Here is a 25,404-nt window from a genome sequence, read left to right on the forward strand (position 1 = left end):
CCAACTCCATAGCTTCTTTCTTAATTGAATCAAGGCCCTGCCAATTTAAACAGTGTATTTTCACATTGTTTATTGAAGACCTCTAGCTGCAATAGAGATATACTTTATATACCATAACCATTTCCAAAAATATAGTAAGCTTACAGGGTGGGTACATTTACCAGTTGTTGGCAATCAAAAAATTTGATGAAGTTGATTATGTATGTCGCACTTAGCTTCGTGAAACGGGGCAGAAGTGCTCATGTTCTTTCCAGAAAGGAAGGTATGCTCCTAGGGAAGCCTTTTCATTACCAAGAAACCTTGAAATCTGCTTATTAATTTTCCACCTATATCTTCCTTTGGAACTTATACTAATTATCTATAAATTCGTGAGTTATGAATAAGATCTAAGAAGGTTTCTCTGGAAATTACAACAGTAGGAGCATTTTATTTTTCATTTGGGCTGCAGCATTCACTCTGATTTTTGATCCTTTATCTTTTATCAAAACTTCTGACTTCTACCAAATGTGGGCAGAATGAATGGCCTTTAGAAATGGATACTGGTGCAGTAAGTATAAGGCCAGGTAGCCACTTAATTATCTTTTCCGAATAATTAGAACTTCAAAGAATCAAATGATGAAATGGACCTCACTCTAAGTTTGACTGATTCTTAACCATGCCTGATGGCTTACCTACGCCCTAAACTGTTTTCACAGATTTTTTTTTAAGGCTACACATGTGTCTTACATGGGTTTAAGAGGGTTCTTCTGGCCAGCCTATTTTGGAATTTCTTCTGCTACCCTAACTATTGTAGGCATCATTAATATCTGCGTTTGCATTTTGACCAAAGGCTTTATTCTTTCTTTCTCTCTCTTCCTGTATAAACCTAATATCTAGGTTTTATAGGAAACCGGTAGTTATGTCAGTTGCTAAGTGTCTTCCCACTGAAGGACAAGTATTCTGGAGCAGCATATATTTAGCATTTAACATTTGATAAACAAGCTGTGTCAGATATTTTCAATACAGTTTCAGCTCTGCCAATTGCAAACAGAGGATCCAGTTGGTATTTGGTAAAGTAAACAGATGTGGACATACTGCCTGCATCGAGATGCATTAATTTTTCGGAAAAGCGATTAAGAAATTGTGAGAGTGAATAATGGAATTCAAATCAGCCATGGGGCGAGAAAGTTGATATTCAGGAATAAATCACAGTATAATGAATTGGCTACTTTGGATTGAATGAGGGGTCACTAAGACTGAAATATAGCCTGAGAAAAGGAACATGGAGATTCTGTAGAGGAGAGGCTGGTCCTGGGGTCCCCCTGCCCACAGTGGAATGTTGTCTTTGAAAGACACGGGTTCAGTTTAGTGCATAAAACATTCATTGATCATTACTTAAGAAAGCTAATTTATGTACAAATGCAGAGTTAAGACTAGTGGGAAATACAAAGCACTAGGTGCAGTCCTTATTATTAAGAAGCTTTTATTTATTTATTTATTTATTTATTTATTTATTTATTTATTTCAATATATGAAATTTATTGTCAAGTTTGTTTCCATACAACACCCAGTGCTCATCCCAAAAGGTGCCCTCCTCAATATTAAGAAGCTTTTAAATCTAGGCATGTTTCAGAGAAACAAAATATTCTGGCTTAGGGCGATAGAGGGCTTTTTGCCATAAGCATGTAAGAAAGAATTGTTCTTGATATATCAGTGATAAGAATGAGGTATTTCCTTTTGCTTAGCTCTCTATTAAAACAGCAGAGGAGTGGGGGGAAAATAAGGGTGGTAGAACTTTGTGATCATTAAGGCTGTTGATAATTGTCAATTCATCATCTTTCTAGTATTGGTAGTTGTTCAGATCAATATTTTAAGAAAGGAGCCAGAGGTATTTCTGTTAGCCACTAGGATATGACAGGAATTCATCATTTAACAGGTTATTTATTGAGCCTTTAATTTGTCCAACCCTGAGCCTCAGGACTGTAGAGCATATGAGAGGTCTCTTACTTAAGGTGACAGAGTTCACAAGTGAAACTTTAGAGAAAGGAATAACCCCCTTTAAGCTTCAAGAAATCTGACATGCTCTTGTTAAGTCATCAGCTATGGGTGAACTAGTTTGTGATCCAGTTGTAGGATTATTGTTTGAAGCTGTCCCACTGGCCGGCACTTCTTGTCCAAGAGAATGTAATTTGGTGTTGGTGACTCAAACAAGGCTAGGAAGACTCATCCATGACCAAATTAAAGACAACAGGGACTTTATTTGTATCTAACTGCACAGATTATCATGACATGAAGAGACCCATGGAGAAGTGGGGAGACAAACTGTTTCTTTTACAAGTCAGAGAAGGAAAACTGCAGGTCTGAGTTGCGGAACAGCTAAGGAATGGGAGAAAAGAGAGAGAACGTCACAGGCTGAACCTTGGTGTCTTATTTATTCCTCCTGGCTACAGAATGCCTGCCAGCGGGAGACTCATCGCTAAGATATTACAGGGGAATGAAGCCAGGCAAGAAAAATATGTATTGCTTTTCTCCTCACCCCATAAATTTTGTTATTAATAAATCATATTCTTATAGAACAGCCTGCTACAGCTGTCCCTAGAAACAAGGCTTTATTAGTAGGCTTTTTACTAAAGTGCACAGTAGTTTTAAGAGTGAACGTTACACTTTTAGGTCAAAATGGATGTCATTGAGGAGCATCTGGGTGGCTCAGTTGGTTAAGCATTCGACTTTGGCTCAGGTCACGATCTCGCGGTTCGTGAGTTGGAACCCCATGATGGGTTCTGCACAGACAGCGCAGAGCCTGGAGCCTGCTTCGAGTTCTGTGTCTCCCTCTCTCTCTGCCCCTCCCCTGCTCACTCTCTCTCTCTCTCTCTCTCTCAAAAATGAATAAACATTAAAAGAATTAAGAAAAAGGGATGTCATTGGGAACACATGTGGTTGTTACACACTCTTTGCTTGATTTGGGCCTTGAATCTTAGTTTCTTTGCTGGGATGAGGCGACATGATTTGACATGCAGTTAAAGGTGTGGTGACCTGTGATTGATTTTCCAGTCTTGGCACTCCCTACCCAGACTTTTGGGAGAATTCCAAAACAAGGCATTCTTATATGAGGGCTACCTCTTCGGTTGCTTCAGCTTCTACCAGGGACTTTTATTATTATTATTTTTTTAACTGCAGCAACAATCCAGGAGAGGAGCCATGCCATCTTTTTAAAAATTAAATATGAAATAAATATTGTCAAAGTCAGTTATAATTTTCCTATATGATTTGGCAAAGAGGGAGATGAATACTCTATGAGGTTGCTTTACAGAAAAATTAATTTTATACACAATAACACATCTGGTTTTTACTTTCCTGATTGTAAACATAAATACATGCTAATTGCCAAGAAGAATCGCTGTGTTATTTTGCAGTTTGTGTTTGTCAAGTGCTTTTGGGTCGGAGAAGTCTAGCTCAACAGGGCAGAGACCTGGGTTGTTGTAAACTTGTGGGCACACGCTCTGGGCTGGAACAGGCATGACCGGGCAGGGCTGACGGCATGTGAATTAAGTTTTCTTCAGTTTTGGTGCTGCAGCTGCTCCCTTCCATCATTGCTGAGCTCTTATTGTCACAGTAAATAGGAAACTCGCTCTGGGGCCTGGGATGATAGAGAGCCCAGACTGGCTTTGGGTAACGCAATGGGCTCACCATGGTGAGCCCTGGTTACTCCTGTGCAAGTGGAACAATTAGAGCAGGTGACTGGAGTTCTAGATCAGGAGGAAAGGGGGAGATGTGCCCTTTGCATCATCAGGAGGAATCACTGCTCATCGGTATCCAAGTAGACTCATCAAGGACAATAAATTCACAATGGACCCTAGTGTTAAGAGAGCTTGCCAGTTTATGTGAATTTGGATGCTGGCAGATGACATCATGGGATAGTGTGGCTCCTCATGAATACAGCCATTTATTGAGAAGATGGTAGATAAGCTGCTGGGCTGGGAGAAGGACAAAGTTGGTAAACAGTACAGGGGACGATTGAAGTTAACTGGTGGTTGTGATAGTGGCATGATGGAAAAGTTGGTAATTAACTACCTTTAAAGAAAACTGAATTAATGAACCAACCCTACTTATATCATGTACACAACTTTCTCCCCACTATTAATAGATTACTCCAAAGTTGTAGAAGATTCTGAAAACAGAACTTAACAATGTGAGGTGGGGACAAAGGGATCAAACCATAAATTAGATTACAGGCTAGTTAGGTTACAGAGCTGGATCAGGAGAGATGCAGAAACACCGATTCTAACTTACTTCTTTTATTTAGCAATTTAAGAGTTCTCATACTTTAAATTGATTATGTACGGTGAATTGCCTTATCAGAAAGACCTATTTGGAGGCTGCCATAATAAAATTTCAACAACTGATGGTAGCCATGATGTTTTTAATATCTTCAATTTGTGTTATTAATATATTTGGTGTGATTTTGGGTTATACCAAGACTAATTTATGTGCTCAGCTAGCTTATCTATTGAGGTCTAAGAGGTAATTATGTCTAATAGTAAACAAGACAGATGTAGTCTCTGCTCTCATGTGGTTTGTGACTGAGTAGTCTTTGATATTTTGTTGTGATTGTTTTACTTCTTTAATTAGAGAAGCTTATAATTTTGACTTGTGTTATGCTCAGTGTTAAAAATTAAAACGTGATGTACATTTCTGAGACTCAGCAACACTTAGTTTTTCTTTTCCATTTAAAGAGAAATCTAGTGTCCAATAAAGTTGGGTTGTATATATATTTATATAAATATTTTTATATATTTAAATATTTTAAATGTTATTTATTGAATTTTTTTTTTTTTAATTTTTTTTTAACGTTTATTTATTTTTGAGATAGAGAGAGACAGAGCATGAACGGGAGAGGGGCAGAGAGAGAGGGAGACACAGAATCGGAAACAGGCTCCAGGCTCTGAGCCATCAGCCCAGAGCCCGACGCGGGGCTCGAACTCACGGACCGCGAGATCGTGACCTGGCTGAAGTCGGACGCTTAACCGACTGCGCCACCCAGGCGCCCCTGAATTTTAAATATTAAAATTAAACATTAAAGTATTTATTAACTTATTAATAATAGTAAACATTAATAAATAATATTAAATATTAGTATTTTATTAATTTTATTTATTTTTATTAATTTTATTTATTTAAAATTTATTAATTTTAAATTAAAACATTAAATTTTAAATATTTGAATTATTTAAATATACTAAATATTATATTTATTTAATATATTATATTTATTATTTTATTTATTTATTTAATATATTTAAATAATATAAAACATAAATATAAATCTATTTAATATATTTAATATATATTAATATATATTAAGTATATATTATATATATATCCTAAACACTTGTAGTTTTTGGAATCATGTTGTTGAATATCTGGTAGCCAATTTTATTGCAGGAGTTATTGTAGTGGTCTTAGAAGAGGATGTTAGCTCTGAAAATGATAAGCATACTGAATTCATACGTACAATAAATGTTGAGGTCCACTACAGAATTGTGTTAGATTTAGAGGTTACAAAATTTTGACTCCATATTGAATATGTTGACTCCATCCTTGTAATCAGTTTGGGATTACATAGTCATTTAAATATTAAAGTGTAAATTGATATTTTGGTTGTAATTTTGGTCAGTGCTATGAAGAAGCATTGGGCACTATGAACACAGCATTTAGTTGATTGTTTAGTGTAGAGGATCAGAGAGAATTTCCTTGAGGAAGGGACATTTCTCTGGATTCAGAGAGATAAGTAAAAGTCAAATAGACAAAGGAAAGGAGAGAGTACATGAAAGAGGAAGAACCTTCTAGACCTCTCTTTCTCTCCCTCTCTACCTCTATCTTCACTTCTGTTTCTCTGTCTTTCTATCCATCTCTGTCTCCCTCTATCTTTATATTTTAGGAAAAGATAAAAAGACATAACAGGGTTAAATGTATGTGTCCAATTACAAAGCTTATTCTGCATCCTGAAGATGGAGATGAAAACTTTTTAAGCAGCAAAGGTTGAATCTTTGTAGTTTCCATTTATGGTTCTTGTTTCCGATAGCCTTAACTTTTCCTCTTGACCAACTTTATGGTCTTCTCCAAAGACAATGCAATCATTATTATAGAATTATATATATAACTGAAGTACAATTGGCATATAACATTATATAAGTTTCATGTGCACAACATTATATAGTTAATGGGTTTTTTAATGTTTATTTGTTTTGAGAGGGAGAGAGAGAGAGAGGGAGTTGGAATTCTCTTTTTCTCAAAATGAACAAACATTTGAAAAAGAGAGAGAGAGAGAAATTAAGAAAACAATCCCATTTACAATTGAATGGGATTGAATCAAAAAGAATAAAATTCCTAGGAATAAATGTAACCAAGGAGGTGAAAGACCTGTACAGTGAAAATGACAAGACACTGATCAAAGAAATTGAAGAAGATACAAAGAAATGGAAAATGTTCCATGCTCATAAATTGTAAGAATTAATATTGCTAAAATGTCCATACTACCCACAGCAATTTAGACTTTCAGTGCAATCCCTATCAAAATCCCAATGGCATTTTTCACATAACTAGAACAAATAATTCTAAAATTTGTGCACAACCACAAAAAGATGCTTAATAGCTGAACCGCTCTTGAGAAAGAACAAAGCTGGAGATATCACACTCCTGATTTCAAACTATACTACAAAGCTATAATAATGATGAAAACAGTATAGTATGAGCATATTGACACTTTGCTAAGGCCAATGTCAGGGAGCATACTGCCTACGTTTTCTTCTAGGACTTTTATGGTTCCAAGTATTACATTCAAGTCATTAATCCATTTTGTGTTAATTTTTATGTGTGGTATAAGTTAGTGGTCTAATTTCCTTCTTTTGCATGTGGCTGTCCAGTTTTCCAGTCACTATATATTGATGAGACTGTCTTCCCCATTGTTTATTCTTGATTCCTTTGTCATAAATTAATTGACTATATAAGTGTGGGGTTTATTTCTGAACTCTCTATCCTGTTACATTGATCTAGGTGTCTGTTTTACTAATTTACTAATATTTTGTTGAGGATTTTTGCATTTCTGTTCATTAGGGATATTGGCCTGTAATTTTCTTTCTTTGTAGTAGCCTTGTTTGGGTTTGGTTAGCAGGATAATGCTAGACTTATAAAACGAGTTTGGAAGCATTCTTTCCTCTTTTTGGAAGATTTTGAGAAAGGTAGGTATTAAGTCTTTGAATGTTTGGTAGAATTTATTAGTGAAACCATGTGGTTCTGGACTTTTGTTTTTTGGGAGTTTTTGATCCGTTTTGATTACTGATTCAATCTCCTTGCTTGTAATCAGTCTATGCAGATTTTCTTTTTTCATGATTCAGTCTTGGAAGATTATAGAATTTTATATATATATATATATGAAATTATATATATTGTAGAATATATAATAATATTATATAATTCTATATATTACATAAAATATATAAATATAAGTAAATAAATATATATAAATATAATATATAGAATTATATATGTATATATAATTCTATAATCTTCTATGAAGATTCTATAGATCTGTAAATTTTCTATAAAGAATCTTCTGTGAAGATTCTATAAATCTATAATTATATATATGTAATATGTATATATATATAATGTTTATTTATTTTGAGAGAGAGAGAGTGAGAGAGAGCACGTGCATGTGCAAGTGAGAGGGGGAGAGGCAGAGAGAGGAGAGAGAGAATTCCAAGCAGGCTTCATGCTGTCAGCACAGATCCCAACATGGGGATCTCACAGGTCATGAGATCATGACCTTAGCTGAAATCAAGAATCAGACACTTAACCAACTGAGCCAGCCAGGTGCCTCTAGAATTATATTTTGACTCAGATTCTCAGGTAGGATGATTCAGAAAGTCTCCTTCAACATAGCAGCATGAAAGGCAGTGACCAGTTATTGACTAGTTATTCCAGACAATGAAGGGACACCATAAAATTTATTTTCATATTAGCTAAAAGAATTTCTTGATCACTATTTTGTTCTTGATTTTATTTATTTAAAAATTTTTTTTAATGTTTATTTATTTTTGAGACAGAGAGAGACAGAGCATGAACGGGGGAGGTTCAGAGAGAGGGGGAGACACAGAATCCGAAGAGGGCTCCAGGCTCTGAGCTGTCAGCACAGAGCCCGACGCGGGGCTCGAACTCACGGACTGTGAGATCGTGACCTGAGCCGAAGTCGGACGCTTAACCGACTGAGCCACCCAGGCGCCCCTGTTCTTGATTTTAAAAATAAACTTCTTATTTTAGGTTAGTTTTAGATTTACAGAATTATTGCCAAGCTAGTACAGAGAGTTCGTGAGTACTCCATACCCAGTTTCCTCTACTGGTAGTATCTTACATTATATGTTTTGAGGATTTCTGGTCAGATATTTTGTAGAATGTCTCTCAATTTGGATTTGTCTTATATTTTCTCATGGTTAGACTAGGGAGAATGTGTTTTTAGGAGGGAGCACAGTGGTAAACTGGCATTGTCATCGCATCATATCAAGGGTTATACTATCAATATGAGTTATTGCTGTTGATGTTAACCTTGGTCACCTGACTTGAGGCAGGATTTGTCAGGTGTCTGTACTGTTAAGTTACTCTTCTTTTCCCTTTCCATACAGTCCTTTTTGGAAGGAAGTCACTATGTGAACTCATACTTAAGGAGTGGGGAGTTATGCTCCTCTGCCTCAAGGGTGGAGTATTTACCTAAATTATTTGGGATTGCCAGGCTTTTTTCCCATTAATTTATTTATTCAGTCATTTTTGGAATAAGTTTAGACTCATGGATGTTTATATTTTGGGGCATAATCTCACACTGTTGTATTTATTTTGTTGCTCATATTGTTCCAGGTTTGACATGGGCAGCTCTTTCAGTTGGCTAGTGTTTTTCTTTGATGTACACTTATCATTGCAGGATTTTGTTGTGGAGCACTTTCTTGCTTTCTGTCACTACAAGATGGTTCAGACTCTTCTTAGTGTGTTTCTTGCCTCAGCCCTAGAATCGGCCATTTTTTTAACGGAATGATGGTTCTCTCATCGTAAGCCAAGATCTGGGTAGTAGATATACTTGCTGTTACTGGGATATTGTTACCTGTAGGTCCTCTAAGCTGACCATGCAAGGAGATAATATGTGTGTATATTAGCCCATCCATATATGCATACCTATAACATTTTTATATATAACCATCTGTATCTATGTTAAGGTAAACATGAATATATACTGGTGTCTCCAACTGTAACCATTATAGCATGGATTATTCTAGTCCCCTCTTACATATCTATTGCTTTCTCCTCCAAAAGTGTGAAACATGGCTCCCCCATCTGCCATTCATTTACTTAATCATTTAATTCTATTATACTATATAGTGGTTTCACAATTGTTAGCAATCCATCAACTGGAGAACAGTGTTTGTGTCCAGTTCCTTTTTAGTCTTACAGATTCCACTCTTTATGAATTACTTAAGTTAGCACCTTATTTCTTTATCTCCTTCAGTGAAATTGTTCCGTATATTTGGATTCTTTTGTAACATTCTTCATTTCATCCCAGAATCCTCTGCTTTCCTAAATGATTTTTAACATTTGCAAATATTAGGCTTATTCTTTGCCCTATAAAGTTTTATAGTTTTGGAAAATATTTAAGGTCTTATATTCATCATTGCGATAATGTACTACTGTAAAATAGTTTCTATTACTGTAACATAGAGTAATTTCTCTACCTTGTAAAATCTCCTGTGCTTCACCCATTTGACCTCTCCCTCCTATCTTCAACCCCTGGCAACCTCTGATCTGTTTAGTATCTTTATAGTTTTGTCTTTTCTAGAATGCCCTATAATTGGAATCATATAGTATATAACTTTTTCAGACTGGCTACTTAGCAACATGCACTTAAGTTTCATCCCTATCTTTTCGTGGTTTGATAGCTTATTTCTTTTAATCATTGAATATTATTCAGGTGTATGGATGTACCACTGTTTTGTTTATTCCGTCATTTATGAAGGACATCTTGGTTGTTGCCAGATGAAATGAGGTCTTACTTGGGTTTTGGAGGCCAGTATAAGAGAGTGGAAAGAGGGGCGCCTGGGTGGCTCAGCCGGTTAAGCGTCCGACTTCGGCTCAGGTCATGATCTCGCGGTCCGTGGGCTCGGGCCCCACGTTGGGCTCTGTGCTGACAGCTCAGAGCCTAGAGCCTGTTTCAGATTCTGTGTCTCCCTCTTTCTCTGACCCTCCCCTGTTCATGCTCTCTCTCTGTCTCAAAAATAAATAAATGTTAAAAAAAAAAAAAGAGAGTGGAAAGAGCAAAGATGGTGATGTTGGAAAGTATTATAAAAAGGGGTACAGGTCCAACCCTGTTTCATAAAAATGAAGGTTTGTGGAGGGAAATTGTAAAAATAGACTTAAAAAGTACTTTGGGGTTATTTGTGGAAATTCACGAGTCTCAGTGCAATGTTTGATTTTATTCAGTAGGTCAGTGGCTTTTTAAATGTAAAATAAAACAGTAAACCCTCTTAGACATAAATTATTCTTCTAATCCTAACGCAACATACACACACACACACTCACATAGCTTCTTTAGACAAATGGGAAGAATGGGGTGACCAGAAGTCCCAACCACATCACCTCTGATACTTCCCCAGAACTGCTAAGTCTTTAGCACATAGTTAAACTGTTGTAAGCTAAGGAAGTCTTTGAGGGATTTAGACAGACAGTAACAGGATGAAATGAGGGCGTAATGGAGATTAATAAATTACCAGTTAATTGGATTAGAAGGGAGATTGAGGTAGGCAAGGAAACGAATTAGGAGCTGCTGCATTGATTTGGGCAAGAAGGGATAGGAGTTTGAGCTCAGATGGTGGCAGTGAAGACAGAAAGGAAGAGACTCAAGGAAGAAATACATGAGGGAATACTAGGTGGTAGTGTTTTGTTGGATGTGAAAGAAGCGGGGGAAAGAACATTAAGTAGCTCTAAAAGAATGGGATAACTCATAGTCCCTTGACTTTGTACACTGAGAGACTATGACAATATTGATAATAATTTACAATTACATACTTTACTTAAGTGCAAATCTCTGAGCTGCTCTTGGTGTGACCTATGGCATGCCAGTTACTGTAAGCTAATTTCTTCTGTTAGATGGGAGACTGTAACAGCTCCTACTTTATAGGATTCATTTCTAGTATTTGAAGATAAAGCATTAGAACTGATGCAGGGGAATTTCTCTGGAGCAAGTTTATTAGCTCTTAGCTTATTAGCTCTTACCTTTATTTAATTCTTAACTAATTGGCACTTCTGTTTTCCTCAACATATTGAATTAAAAAGCTTTTAGTGTGTTTCTTTGTCTGGCTTTTTAATATCTCATGAATAATGTGAAATTATTGAGAAACAAAAGAGAAGTGATTATGCAAATGTTTGAAATATTTAATGATACATTAAAGTAGTCTTAGGGAACTGCAAAAATTACTAAAGTTATACTAGCTTTTTGTAGAGGCACAGGGTATTAAGAAAAAAGATCATTTAGGGAAAAGAAAAATTTAAAAGGAGAATGCACCTGAAGCAAACAATCTAATGAATTCTTTAGTGAGTAGTCAGATAACATATTAATTTTTCTTGTGATGTAATGGTCAAGCCAAAGAATTTAAAGAATGAAAAAGAAAGAATGATTAAATAGAACTCCAGAGTAATTAGAAGTGATCTTTCAGACTACCTAGTGTGATACATTAGGACAGAGGTTTTTATTTTAGGGCCAGAATATAATTGTTTAAGCAACTTATACGTCTTCAGACCCTTTCTCCTTGCAGAACTGAGCCCCTGAGCTGCCTTGCAACCTCTCCAATCCCAGGCAGCCTTGGAAGAGATTCCTTACTACTCACCTTAACCTAGAGAGAGCCCCATGCACCTTCTTTCTCCCTTTTATTCCCATTCCAGTTGCCTATGTTCCTTAATTTAACAAATTCCCTTATGTTAACACTTCCTAGTGGATTAGAATAACTCAAATTCACTTTGAGTGCTGCTAAGTGGAAGTTCTATACCCAGCCTTTCTAAATCCTTACAACAGTGTGACAAGCATTTTAGAGAAGGCTTAACCCCAGGGGATAAAATTCACACTGGTGGCATTTCACAGTTCATGGTGGGCTTGCTTGATGGAGAGATCATTGATTTTCTTGATCCCTTATATGAAACCAGTGGGTAATCCTTGAATTATTGCAAGCTTAACATTTTAAAAAGGGAGTGTAGAGAAATTTGCTTTGATGTAAGTATTGTCTAATCAGTTCCACAACCTGAAGGCTAATTTGTGTATATTAGTATATCCATTGCAGGACATTTGTACTGTACTGCTGAATATTTTACTCGGTCATTCTGGAAAAGGACACGTTTGTGTACTGAATGACACTACATCTTGTTTCTATGGCATTACAAGCTAAAATGCTATTTGTTGTATAAGATAATCCACAAGATAAATGTCTTGACTGTTAAGAGCCAACCTGTTTAATATTTGCATGATCGAAGCTAATTGTTTTTATCCCTCTGCTTTGTGAACTTATTTTTGTTCTTTTGGTCTTTTTCACTGATAGTTAAAATAAGTTCGACAGAGGGAAGCCAGCTTAAGTAAAATACATATCAATCTCGGTTGCTGCTCTCCAAATAATTCTGGAAAATGTCTTGGTGAGGAGCATAGAGGTTTTAATTTTACTTTGGATTTCAATTATGCATGCCACTCCTATGCCCCATCACTGTATATAATTAAGAACTGGCTGCCTGTTCCATAGCAACACAACCTGTAATCATTGGTTCTGACCTGCAATTCTTATTTAACCTAGGTTAAAAGAGAAGTAGGATTTGGGTCATTTTTTTTTACCTTCTTCCACTCAATTCCAGTTTGATTTTTTTGAAGTACTATAAAATATTTGTGTAATATTGCCACTGGTAAATGACATTGGTATGTCACTGGTAATGTGACAATTACTACTTATAAGTGGAAAAAGATGCCTTCCTCATTGAGCTGTGCCTTAGGATCCTACCACATGTAGTTGGCCACATAATAGGCACAATTTTCTATTTTTGTTCTATTCGTACACTTTGTAGGGACTTTGGCATTTAATATAGTGCACTTAGGGGTACATTATTTGTTAGTGCTAATTGAACCCATCGCTCCCTATTTGACTATTTGATGATTTCATAAATATTCAACTCTCTCTTTGATCTCTCCAGTTGTGTCTTATTGTTCTACATGCCAAACCTGGGGCCATTTTTGTCTTGGGTTCAACATCCTAGATCATGTGTTTGTGAGACTCAACTCACTCTGAGTAGACTACGCCTAAATTTCTCCGAGAAAGGAAATTTCACGAGTTGGCTTAAATGTAACTCCTTCCCTTACAGAAGCTTTGTCTCCTCCTCCTTCATTCACCTCCTCCCTTCCATTGTGTTTTGGGAAGTTCATTCATTCATTCATTCATTCATTCATTCATCCAATGAATACTCTAAATTGATGTCTTTCTCCTTCCAAGCTGGAGGGTAACATAATATGTCTTTGTTTATCACTGTATCATCTGTGAATATACCTTATAACTAGTGAACAATTTTTTTTTTACCAAATGAATAAAGGTTTTGATAAATTGATAACTGCTGCTACTAATACCTGAATTGAGTCTAAATCCTTTTTCTGGAAATCATATATCAGTATTAAGACTGCTAGGGCCTTTTAAAGTGGGTAGTAATACTATGTTTTGTTTTGTTAACTTTCTGTCTAGTTGTCTTTACTTTTGCAATCTTTAAAAAATAAATTACATTTATAATAGAAAGCATAGACTTTAAAAACTAAAATGCTTATGTGTAGTTGTGATCAGATAACTCCTGATTTCATCTGAGGAAAAACAGTATCATCTTTAACCATTTTTTTGCTTTAGTCAAATCCCTTGCTTTTATCTTTCCACATAGATCTGATATTAAAAAATTTTCTTTGCTGTTGCAGATTTCCTATAAGATCTATTCACATTCCCAATCTCCTCCTAAAGTTGTAGAGAAATAAAAAATATTTGAATAATATACTAATGACTGAAAAACAATGCAGTATTTTTACCCCAGTGCCCACCCAGAGTAGGTAAAACACCAATCAGAATTCATCCTTTCAAAATTCTGACCTCAAAATTTCCCAAGAAATGTGATTCTAAAGGAATTTTTGCTTTTGATTTCTTCCTCCCCCCCCCCCCCCATTTTTCCTTCCAAGGCTACTGGTCTTTCATTCCAAATCGAGTCATATGGTCTTGAGAAGGTATATTGAAGGTCACCTAGTGCAAATGCTCACTCAATAATTAATCCCTTCAGTAACATTTCCATAAAGTCTTCAGTAGGGGCGCCTAGGTAGTTCAGTTGGTTAAGTATCCGACTTTGGATCAGGTCATGATCTCACAGTTCGTGAGTTGGAGCACTGTGTTGGGCTTTGCGCTAACAGCTCAGAGTCTGGAGCTTGCTTCAGATTCTGTGTCTCCCTCTCTCTCTGCCTTTCCCCTGCTCACACTCTGTCTCTCTGTTTCTCAAAAATAAATAAACATTAAAAAAATTTTTTTAAGTCTTCAGCTAGCTATTATTGGAACCTTCTAGTGATCCAATGTAGCATTTCCTATGGCAGCAGATTCTACCTTTTTTGTCTGATTTGACTATTGCAAACTGCCTCCTTATTTTGAACTCTACTTACAGTTTCCACATATTTCTTCGGTGTTACAGAAGAAACACAGAAGAGCAAATCAAACCCATCTCCCAGGTAGTGTGGGCTGCTATAACAGAAATGGCAAAGACTTCATGGCTTAAACAGCGAACATTTGTTTTTCAAAGTTCTGGAGTTTGGGAAGTCCAAGATCAAGGTGCTGCAGATCTGGTGTCTGAATAGAGTCTGCTTCCTGGCTTGCAGATAGCTCACAGATATCTCATATCCTCACATAGTAGAGAGAGCAAGCTCTTACTAGCTCCCTGGCCTCTTAGGAGGCCATTCATCCACTTATGAGGACTGTACTCCCATGACGTAACTACCTACCAAAGGCCCCACCTCCAAGTACCACCACTTTGATTTCAACATGTGAATTTCAGGGGACACAAGCTTTCAGACTATAACACCATCTTTATAGGAAGACACTCATGTTTCCTCTAAATCTTCTTTTCTCTACACTAACCACTCTTTGTTCCTCAGTTGATCTCTGTGTGACGAGATTTCACACCTCCCCACCATCCTAGTTACTCCAGTCTAAATAAGTCTATTTTGCTTATATATGCAGTATTCAGCCATGGGTGTGATAACTCCAGGTATGCACTGATGACCCGAGAGTACAGTGAATCATCTTTCTTAATCTAGATACTCTTATCTCATGAGCATATCTGGCAATGAACTGGTTGAAAGGCCTGACTAAGGACAATGGCTGGTCAAATACAACTGTTCTCATCCAACTTATTTTACTTCTGGATATTCATGAATTTGTCAACTTTGTCGATAATTGGTAAAATTCTAAAACTGTTAACTGGAGAAACTTCTTCATTTTAGGGCCAGGATCTTGAATCATACTTGGTTGAGAATGGTCTTGGACAAGTTCATTAGCCTTTCTACATAGATGTTTCCCAATATTAACCTTACGAGATTATGGTGAGGGTTAAATTAATTGTAAAGTGCTTTCATGTAAAGTGTATATAAAGTGCTTAAGATACATGGTGAGTAAGTACTGGGTGTGTATTAGTGATAATAATCTTTATTTTTATTACTTATTACACGAGTTCTGAGAAATGCTTATTTTAATACTGAACAAATAGGAAGGGTCTGTGACTTCATTATATTTTGAGGGCATTGTCTAATGTATATAATCTAGACCTATAAGAATAAAAGTTACACATAAGGGGCTCCTGGGTAGCTCAGTTGGTTAAGCGTCCGACTTTGGCTCAGGTCATGATCTTACGGTTCATGGGTTTGAGCTCCACATTGGGCTCTGTGCTGACAGCTCGGAGCCTGGATCCTGCTTTGGATTCTGTGTCTCCCTCTCTCTCTACTCCTACCCCACTCACTCTCTCTCTGTCTCTCCTCGCTCTCAAAAATAAACACTTAAAAATATTTATGAAAAAAATTTTAAAAAGTTACACATAAAAAATTCACAGCCACATATTTGTCCAAATTCCTTGACAAATTAGAACAGAATAGAACAAGTTTCTGATATTAGTTATTCATTTGTTATGAGAGAAAAGGTAATATATTATAAAGAGTGTGTACTGCTCATGTATTTAATATTAAAAATAATTGTATTAGCTTTTTACCAAAATTATTTTTTTCATACAAACCTAAAAAATGTTGCTGTCCAGCTTATTTTGGAGAGATGAACATTTCTTTTGATGTGGCCAGTTTTGAAACTACAGAAGCTTGTGTTAATTTTTGTCTTTGTAAGATATTTGTTTCTGCTGATACATTTCAGTGCCACAGCATGGCCTTTTCCAGGTTAAGATGCCGAGATGGGACCACAAAGAATCATTGCAAGAGACTGGATTCTCCTTCTGTTTATAATTTAGTTAGTGAGAACCACAGCTGGGTAAACCTTTGGGGGAAAATTATTTTCAGCTATTTTAAAGCTTTTCTATTAGGGGAAGAGAAATACATTTGTGAAAATCTAAGAACCAAGTAAACTACTTGAAGGTCTTAGGCGAAGTACTGAGGTGATCAGGTGCAGCTTAGCAACAATCAAAGACTCGCTGAGGACCTGTGGGATCCTGAGGCTGTCAGATACATTTCAGATACGTCACTCCCCTTCCGTGTCTTCCAGTAAGAGACCTACTTGGACGATAGGATGGTTACAAAGTGCTTTTCTCAGTGCCTTTTAAATTTACTGTTAAAAGAATATTCATAGCAGAAGCTGTCTTTGATGGTAAGCCGCATTTCAAGAATAACTAATCATTATGATTTTGTTCTTTTTGTAGTATCTGTTACACACACACACACACACACACACACACACACACAGAGACACACACACACACACACAGTTTGTCAGATCCAACTTGTGTTGGCTCACAAAATTCTACTGTTAACTTTTCAGGAGTTTTGTAAGCCGCTCCAGTTCAGACAAGTAGCTTGAAATTTGCCACGGTGGGAGTATTTACACCATGGAATTGGAGAATGCTACAAATCAAAGCCTTTTTTTTTCCTCTTAGGCAGCTGCTTGTTGAACACCTACTAGCAAATTTGTGCCTCAAAATATCTATGTAAATAAAAAAAAGGCTATTAGCATGGAAGTTGGTTTTAGTGTGAAAGTTTACATGAGAAAAAAATAAACTGGGTATTTTTTTTTCTGTGTTCTCAGGAATACGGAAAGACCGAAGAGGAGGAAGAATGTTGAAACACAAGCGCCAGAGAGATGAGGGGGAGGGCAGGAATGAAGTGGGGTCTTCCGGAGATGTGAGGGCTTCCAACCTTTGGCCAAGCCCTCTCTTGATTAAACATACTAAGAAGAACAGTCCAGCCTTGTCCCTGACAGCCGATCAGATGGTCAGTGCCTTGTTGGAGGCTGAGCCCCCCATAATCTATTCCGACTACGATCCTTCCAGACCCTTCAGTGAGGCTTCGATGATGGGCTTGCTGACCAACCTTGCTGACAGGGAGCTGGTTCACATGATCAACTGGGCAAAGAGGGTGCCAGGTAAGAACACTAAGCTCAACATTTATTTTAGGAGTTGAAACTACTCACCAACTGGTTGAGCTGTCATGGGAGGAGCAGTGGGACACCACAGCTTTCTATCTGACTGGTTTCAAGGTTACATCCAATTTGTTAATTTTCACTATCAACATACTGTAATTCTCCTGGCAGTTAGGAAACAATGTTTTAAAATAAAAATCTAGAAGATTAAAGTCTTTAACCTGACATTATTTATATTTAACTAAAAATTCTGGGAAGGACACTACATAATAAATGCATATAATATTATGTCTTCACGCTGTCAGAAATGTTTAACATAAAGTGATCCAGGTACTACAAATTTGTAATATTGATGACTTTTGTTCAACATACCTCAGATACTCATAAACAGTTTTACCTTTTAAGAACCTTTAAGAACTGTTTGTAGGCTAAAGAGATAATAATGGGTGTCTTGACTGAATGCCAATTATGTACTCCACTGTCTATTCTTAATATTTTAGGAGAAAGGTAATACAAAAGAAAAATAAAATAGGTTCGCATCCCTGAGAGGAGCTGGTAGAAAGATACACTGGCTGAAGTGACACTTGGTCCTTCAGTTGATTCTCTCAGAACTGGTGTTCCTGCAAAACTTGACTGTTGCTCTTGTTGTTCAGGGAGAAGAATTCTAGTTATTATGGAAACAAGACTAGAAAATGACCTCCTCCATGCCCCAACATATCCATTCAGGAGCTAACATAGATGAACCAAGGCAAGAGGAAGTTACATCTTTTTTCTGGGCTTATAGATCAAATGAGTAGTGGTTTTAGGCAGAGATCGTCTCATTTGGTTTCTTTTAATATGAGAAATTAATTGTTACCTATGAAGCGTGGGATTTTTTTTTTATTAAACTAAATAAATATGGAGCTTTGTCCTTGTATTGCAAAGTTCACCGATTGTAGACCAAGTGGAAAAATGTCTGACCTTAGAGATGATTTTGTGTATTTGCATCCATTAACATGTAAACTTTGAATAAGTTGGCAACCTCTTTGAATAAGGAGACAGCAATGTTTGATCCCAACTTGATAGAGGGCATCCATGTAGGTGGTAGAGATTGCGTTAAATGGAAACATGGGGATTGACAGGCATATTTAGATTTTTAGGGTCAGTCCAACTGGCAAATAAAAAGTCTTGGCCATCTTTGAAATTAAGAGTTTTATTGAGCACCAACCTGGCTTCGCATCCTCATGTGAAGCAGATCTATGATAAACAATTAATAGAATCTAAGTGTGGTAATAACTAGAATCTAAATAGAATCTAAATGTGGTAATAACTTTTTTCTTTATATTTGTTATTGCCTTTTTAAAGAATACTTTGGGAGAAGAGAAAAAACAAGAAACAAATAATAGCCATATACCTGAGAACCAACTCTCGGTTGCTGTTAAGTTTTATTGTCCTATAAGCATATATTTTCCCTCTTGAAGTCTTGTCACTATTCATTCCAGAGCACTGTTGAACTCAAGTATATATTTTTTCATACTTATCAGTAGATTTCCATCATGACATTTTTATAATACTTGAAGGGCATGTGAAATAGCTGGAATGAAGTTCAAATACATCATCAGTAAATGAAGAATTCATGGCAATAATCTTCCAAATTTCGGAATGAAATGGAGACATAAATCAAGGGAAAGAAAATATATCCATGTTTAGCTATCCCATTGTTAAATCCAGAACTAAACAAATTTATAATAATGAGATGTATAGCAAAACCACTTGATCATATTAGTTTAAAAGACCTGAATGATTTCAAACTCTTGGACCAAACTATATCTTATTACTTGATGGTTAAAAAACAAAAAGGAATTATAAAGGCAGAGATGAAATTGTGTGTGTGTGTGTGTGTGTGTGTGTGTGTGTGTGTGTTTGTGTACTATTAAAATACAGCTGTTGTAAATCAAAAGCTGACTGGTGTCAAATCCAAAAAAAAAAAAAAAAAAAAAGCATTGCCAAGATTGGTGTCAGGGAGCTCTTTCTCTTATGTTTTCTTCTACGAGTTCTATGGTTGCAGGTATTACTTTCAAGTCCTTTATCCATTTTGACTTGATTTTTGTGTATGGTGTAAGATAGTGATCCAATTTCATTTTTGTGTATCTGGGTATCCAGTTTCCCATCACCTTTTATTGAAGAGACTATCTTTTCCTCATTTTATATTCTTAGTTCTTTTGTTATAAATCAATTGACCATATATGCTTGGGTTTATTTCTGGGTTTTCTATTCTGTAGCATTGTTCTGTGTCAGTGTTTTTATGTTAATCCCATACTCTTTTGATTAGTATAGCTTTGTAATATAGTCTAAAATAAGGAAGTGTGATGCTTACGCCTCCAGCTTTGTTCTTCTTTATTACAATTGTTTTGACTATTCAGGGTCTTCATGTTTCCATAGGAATTTTAGGATTTCTTTTTCTATTTCTGTGAAAAATCTAACTGGAATTTTGATAGAGATTACAGTAGATCTGTGTATTGTTGCTTTGGGTAGTATAGACATTTTAATAGTATTATTTTTTCCAATCCATGACCATGAACTATCATTCACATTAAGTCTAGTGTGTTAAGCTCAATGTTTTGTTACTGATTTTTTTGTCTGGATGGTCTATCCATTGTTGAAAATGGGGTATTGAAGTCCTCTATTATTCTTGTATTGCTGTCTATTTCTCTTTTAAGGCCTGTTAAATGTTTGTTTTATGTATTTAGGTGCCCTATTGTTGGGAGCATAAATATTTACAAATACTTTACCTTCAGGGAACCTGGGTGGCTCACTTGGTTTAGCATCCAACTCTTGACTTCAGCTTAGGTCATGATCTCACAGTTCGTGAGATTGAGCTCCACATTGGGCTCTGCACTGACAGCACGGAGCCTGCTTGGGAGTCTCTCACTCTCTTTGCCCCTTTCCCCGCTCATACTCTTTCTCTCAAAATAAATAAATAAATAAATAAATAAATAAATAAATAAATAAATAAATATTAAAAAAAGAAAGCAGTGCTTTACCCTCTTGTCGGATTGACCTCTGTATCATTATATAATGATTTTTTGTCTCATTACAGTCTTTACTTAAATTCTTGAATTTTATCTTGTATTACTATGCCTTCTTTCTTTGCTTTCCATTTGCATGGAGTATATTTTTCTATCCTTTCACTTTCAGTCGGTTTGTGTCCTTAAACCTGATGTGAGTCTGTTGTAGGCAGCATATAGTTGGGTCTTTTTTTTTTTTTATTATTATTCATTCAATCTCTCCATGTCTTTCGATTGGAGGATTTAGTTAATTTACATTTAAAGAATTATTTATAGGTGTGTACTTGTTGCCATTCTGTTAATTGTTTTCTGGTTGTTTTGTAGTTCCTCTTTTTTTTTCTTTTCTTGCTTTCTTCCTTTGTGGTTTGATGACTTTCACAGTGGTTTTCTTAGATTCCTTTCTTATTATCTTTTGTTTATCTACTGTAGGCATTTGCTTTGTAGCTACCATTGTGCTTACATGTAACAACTTATATTTATAACATATATTGGTGATTTTTGACCAGTTAAGTTTGAACATATTTTAAAGTTCTAATTTTTGCTCTCCCCCCATGTTTTATGTTTGATGTCATAATTTACATCTTTTTACCTTGTGTATCCATTACAAACTATTATAATTATAATTATTTTTCTTTGAGGGAGAGAGAGAGACAACATGAGAGGATGAAGGAGAGGGAGAGAGAGAATCTTAAGCAGAGTCCACCTCAAACATGGAGCCCAATGCAAGCTCAGTCTCATGACCCTGGGATTATGACCAGACCTGAAACCAAGAGTCAGGCACTTAACTGACTGAACTGCTCAGGTGCCCCAATTATTTTTATTACTTTTGTCTTTTAACCTTCCTACTGGATTTATAAATGATTTATCCATCACCATAACTTTAGAGTATTTTGAATTTAACTCTATATTTGCCTTACTATTGAAATTTATGCTTTCTTTTTTTTTTTTAAGTTTATTCACTCAGAGAGAGAGAGCATGCACACAAGTGGAGAAGGGGAAGAGAGAGGGAGAGAGAATCCCAAGCAGGCTGTGCACTGTCAGAGCAAAGCCTGATGTGGGGCTTGAACTCATGAACCATGAGATCATGACCTGAGCCAAAGTCAGATGCTTAACCGAATGAGGCACCCAGGCACCCCATATACTTTAATATGTTTTCCTATTACTAATTGGGATCCTTTTATTGTAGCATGAAAAAGTACCTTTGACATTTCTTGTAAGGCTGGGCTAGTGGTGATGAACTCCTTCAGCTTTTGTTTATGATAAACTCTTGACCTCTCCCTCAAAATTCTGAAGGACAACTTTGCTGGGTAGAGTATTATTGGTTGATGGTTTTTTTCTTTCAGCACTTGAGTATATTATGACAGTCTTTTGACCTGTAAAGTTTTTGCTATAAAATGTGCTGATAGTGTTACCTACTAATGTCCTTACTTGGTGATAGCCTTGTGTAACAAGTTGTTTTTCTTTTACTGCTTTTAAGATTGTCTTCCTGTATTTAACTGTCGATACTTTAATTTTAATGTGTCTTGGTGTGGGTTTCTTTGGGTTCATCTTTGTTACAGCTCTTTGGGCTTCCTGGATCTGGATGTCTCTTTCTTTCCCCAGATTAGGGAAGTTTGCAGCCATGATTTCTTTGAATGAACTTTCTGTCCCTTTCATTCTTTTTTCTCCTGAGACCCCCTTATAATGTGAATGCTGGTTTTCTTGATGTTGTCCTATAAGTCCCTCAAACTATCATTACTCTTTTTCATTCTTTTTCTTTTTCCTTTTCACTTCTCTGATCGGATGAATTCCTCTCTTCTGTCTTTGAGTTTGTTGATCCTTTCTTCAGCTTGATCTAGTCTGATGTTGAACCCCTCCATTAAATTTTTCAGTGCAATTATTGTACTCTTTGGTTCTGTGATTTTTGTTTGGTATTTTCTTTTTTAAAAAATTTATTTATTTTGAGAGAGAGAGAGAGCGAGCACATGTGTGTGTGAGAGAGGGACAGAGAGAGGGAGGGAGAAGGACAGAGAGAATCCCAAGCAGGCCCCACTCTCAGTGTGGAGCCCAGTGCAGGCTCGATCTCACAACTGTGACATTATGACTTGAGCCAATATCAAGTGTCAGACACTTAACCAACTGAGCCACCCAGGCGCCCCTTTGTTTGGTATTTTCTCATATTTCCTGTCTCTTTGTTGAAATTCCCACTTTGTTCATGTATTGTTCTCCTCACTCTGGTGAGCATCTTCGTGATCATTATTTTAGATTCTTTATTAGGTAAAGCACTTACTTCCACTTTGCTCGTCTGTTTCTGTAATTTTATCTCATTTCTTTTGTTTGGAACCTATTCCTCTGTTTCTTCATTTTACTTGATTCTGTGTTGGTTCCTGTGCATTAGATAAAATAGCCCCCTTTCCTAGTCTTGATTGAGTAGGAGACAAACTTTATTGTTCATCCTATCCTGAGCTCTTGGTTGTCTCTCAAACTATTATGATTGCCTAGGCAGCCTTCTTTCTTCTCAGTGGTTCCCAAGAGTTGAGGGTATGCCAAGTCCTGTCAATATCCCAAAGGGGAGGATCTTGCTGAACACCTAGATTCAGGCTGATTGGTAGCTGGATCCTCAGGTAACTGCTTTTAAAGGATACACATATATCTCTTTCAGGGAAATACTGGGATATGAGAGTGTCTGTTTGCTTCCTCTGTGCTGTGCCTCGGAGATAGTGCTTTAGGAATTGTTTGCTATAGGTCTATGGGATTGGCAAACACAAGCTCTTCTGATCAATAGAACCAGGTGATCAAAGGATGAGTTCCCTGGATGGCAGCCAAAAAAGTTGGGATGCCAGATGTATGTACAAGCTCCTTTTAGAGAGAGATAGGTGATTTTTGGAGCAGGCCACAGGGTTTCCCCAGTCTCTGACAGGATCATAGTTAGTCTCTAGATGACAGTAAATTAGAACCTGGCCCACAGGTAGCAGGTCTTAAAATATGCAGATAGATCTCTATCAGACAAAGACTGGGAGATGTTGACTTCTGTGATGAAACTTGGGAAGATGGACAGTAATCTTGTGAGCCCGTTAAGAAGTTTCTTTGTTTTCTATAGTCTTATATTTCTCATGTATTTCACTGCCTGTTTTGGTGGCTCTCCCCTTAGGTGAAAGTCTTAAAAACTGGAGTGCTATATGTTGGGTCCAAATCTTTTGCTCCTCAGAGAGAAACTGAGAGTTTTGAGTTCCCTCTTGATTGTGTGTCATTGTACCAGGGGTGTATATTGATGTAAGTATTTTTTCATTTCCCCACTGTGTAGGAATCATTCAGCTAGTTTCTAGATGTCTTTCAGAAGAAATTGTGTAGCTAGAGATTTGGTGTGTCTATGAGAGCATGTGAATTCAGGAATCTCCTATGTCTCCATCTTGGAAAACTACCCCCCCCCCCAAAAATTGACTTCATTTTGCATGATGAATTTTAATAAAAATAATCAGTTCATTTGTCTATGTTAGTTTGAGAATTTTTTTTTTACTAGTAGAATATTGTCAGAATTTTCAGATGTTGGTGATTTTAGCTTGAATTTTCCTTTTCCTTAGCATTTGGAGCATATTTTTTGACTTGATAATACATTTCTTTACTTAGACTCAAGATACGAAGAGCATTATGATAAAATGCATCATGTAGTTTTGGTAGGTTTCAATCTGTAGAGTATCTGTATTAGACCTAGCAAAAGTTTACATCAAGAAATTAATCTTTTTCCATTTACACTTTAAAAACAACTGCAGTCGGGGCGCCTGGGTGGCGCAGTCGGTTAAGCGTCCGACTTCAGCCAGGTCACGATCTCGCGGTCCGTGAGTTCGAGCCCCGCGTCGGGCTCTGGGCTGATGGCTCAGAGCCTGGAGCCTGTTTCCGATTCTGTGTCTCCCTCTCTCTCTGCCCCTCCCCCGTTCATGCTCTGTCTCTCTCTGTCCCAAAAAATAAATAAACGTTGAAAAAAAAAAATTAAAAAAAAAAAAAAAATAAAAACAACTGCAGCAAGAATGATAAAACCTACCTGCCCAGCTCTGACAAGGGATGCTTTTTTATAACACATGTTACATATCTGTCTTTTGATATCTTGCTGTAGAAAAGGCTTTTCTCTTTATTTTTCATTCTGAAATTTGTTAATCTTTACAAAATCACTTTATGTAATCTATCCATGGGTAGAGATTTAATTTTAAAAGGGTTAGATTATTAAATCTTAATTTACTATTATTCTATACATGGTGAAAACTTGTTAACAAGTATAACATTGTTTATCTGAAGGTCAAAAAAGGCAAAAATGTGAAATTGTTACATTTTTAATGTCTGGATCACACTCAACTGCATCATTGCCTGGCTGATTCTTAGTTTCGGTGCTAATGAAGTACATTTGATTTTTTTTCCCCTGGAAGCTTGAATTGCATCACATAACTGTTACTTTGATTTATTAAAAATTACACCTTTTCCAAAATTCACTGTCATTATAAATATCTCAAGGGCAATTTCATACTTCCAAGTTCTAGTTCTATTTAATGAATATTTAGATAAACATCTAGTCCTCAGCTTATTATTGTCTTTTAAAAACTGATAACCAGAAGCCTGACAGTCTCACTGACCGCTGGGCACAAATCTGGGAAGGTGTGCTAAAGCTGCTGGCCCAGGAAGAAAAATAAAGGGAAGATGAC

General features: G+C 36.4%; 1 protein-coding gene across 5 annotated transcripts in view; it reads left to right on the forward strand.

Annotated features, from left to right (window-relative positions):
* ESR1 (estrogen receptor 1) overlaps positions 1-25,404 on the forward strand; it is a 380,605-nt gene that overhangs the window by 207,915 nt on the left and 147,286 nt on the right. For all 5 annotated transcript variants that reach the window (XM_047860318.1, XM_047860317.1, XM_047860320.1 and 2 more), the window contains one exon: positions 17,355-17,690. In XM_047860318.1, the coding sequence (XP_047716274.1) occupies positions 17,355-17,690 (336 nt within the window). The remainder of the gene's footprint in view (positions 1-17,354; positions 17,691-25,404) is intronic.

Source organism: Prionailurus viverrinus, chromosome B2 (genome assembly GCF_022837055.1).
Source record: "Prionailurus viverrinus isolate Anna chromosome B2, UM_Priviv_1.0, whole genome shotgun sequence".
In the NCBI taxonomy this organism is placed as follows: Eukaryota; Metazoa; Chordata; class Mammalia; order Carnivora; family Felidae; genus Prionailurus; species Prionailurus viverrinus.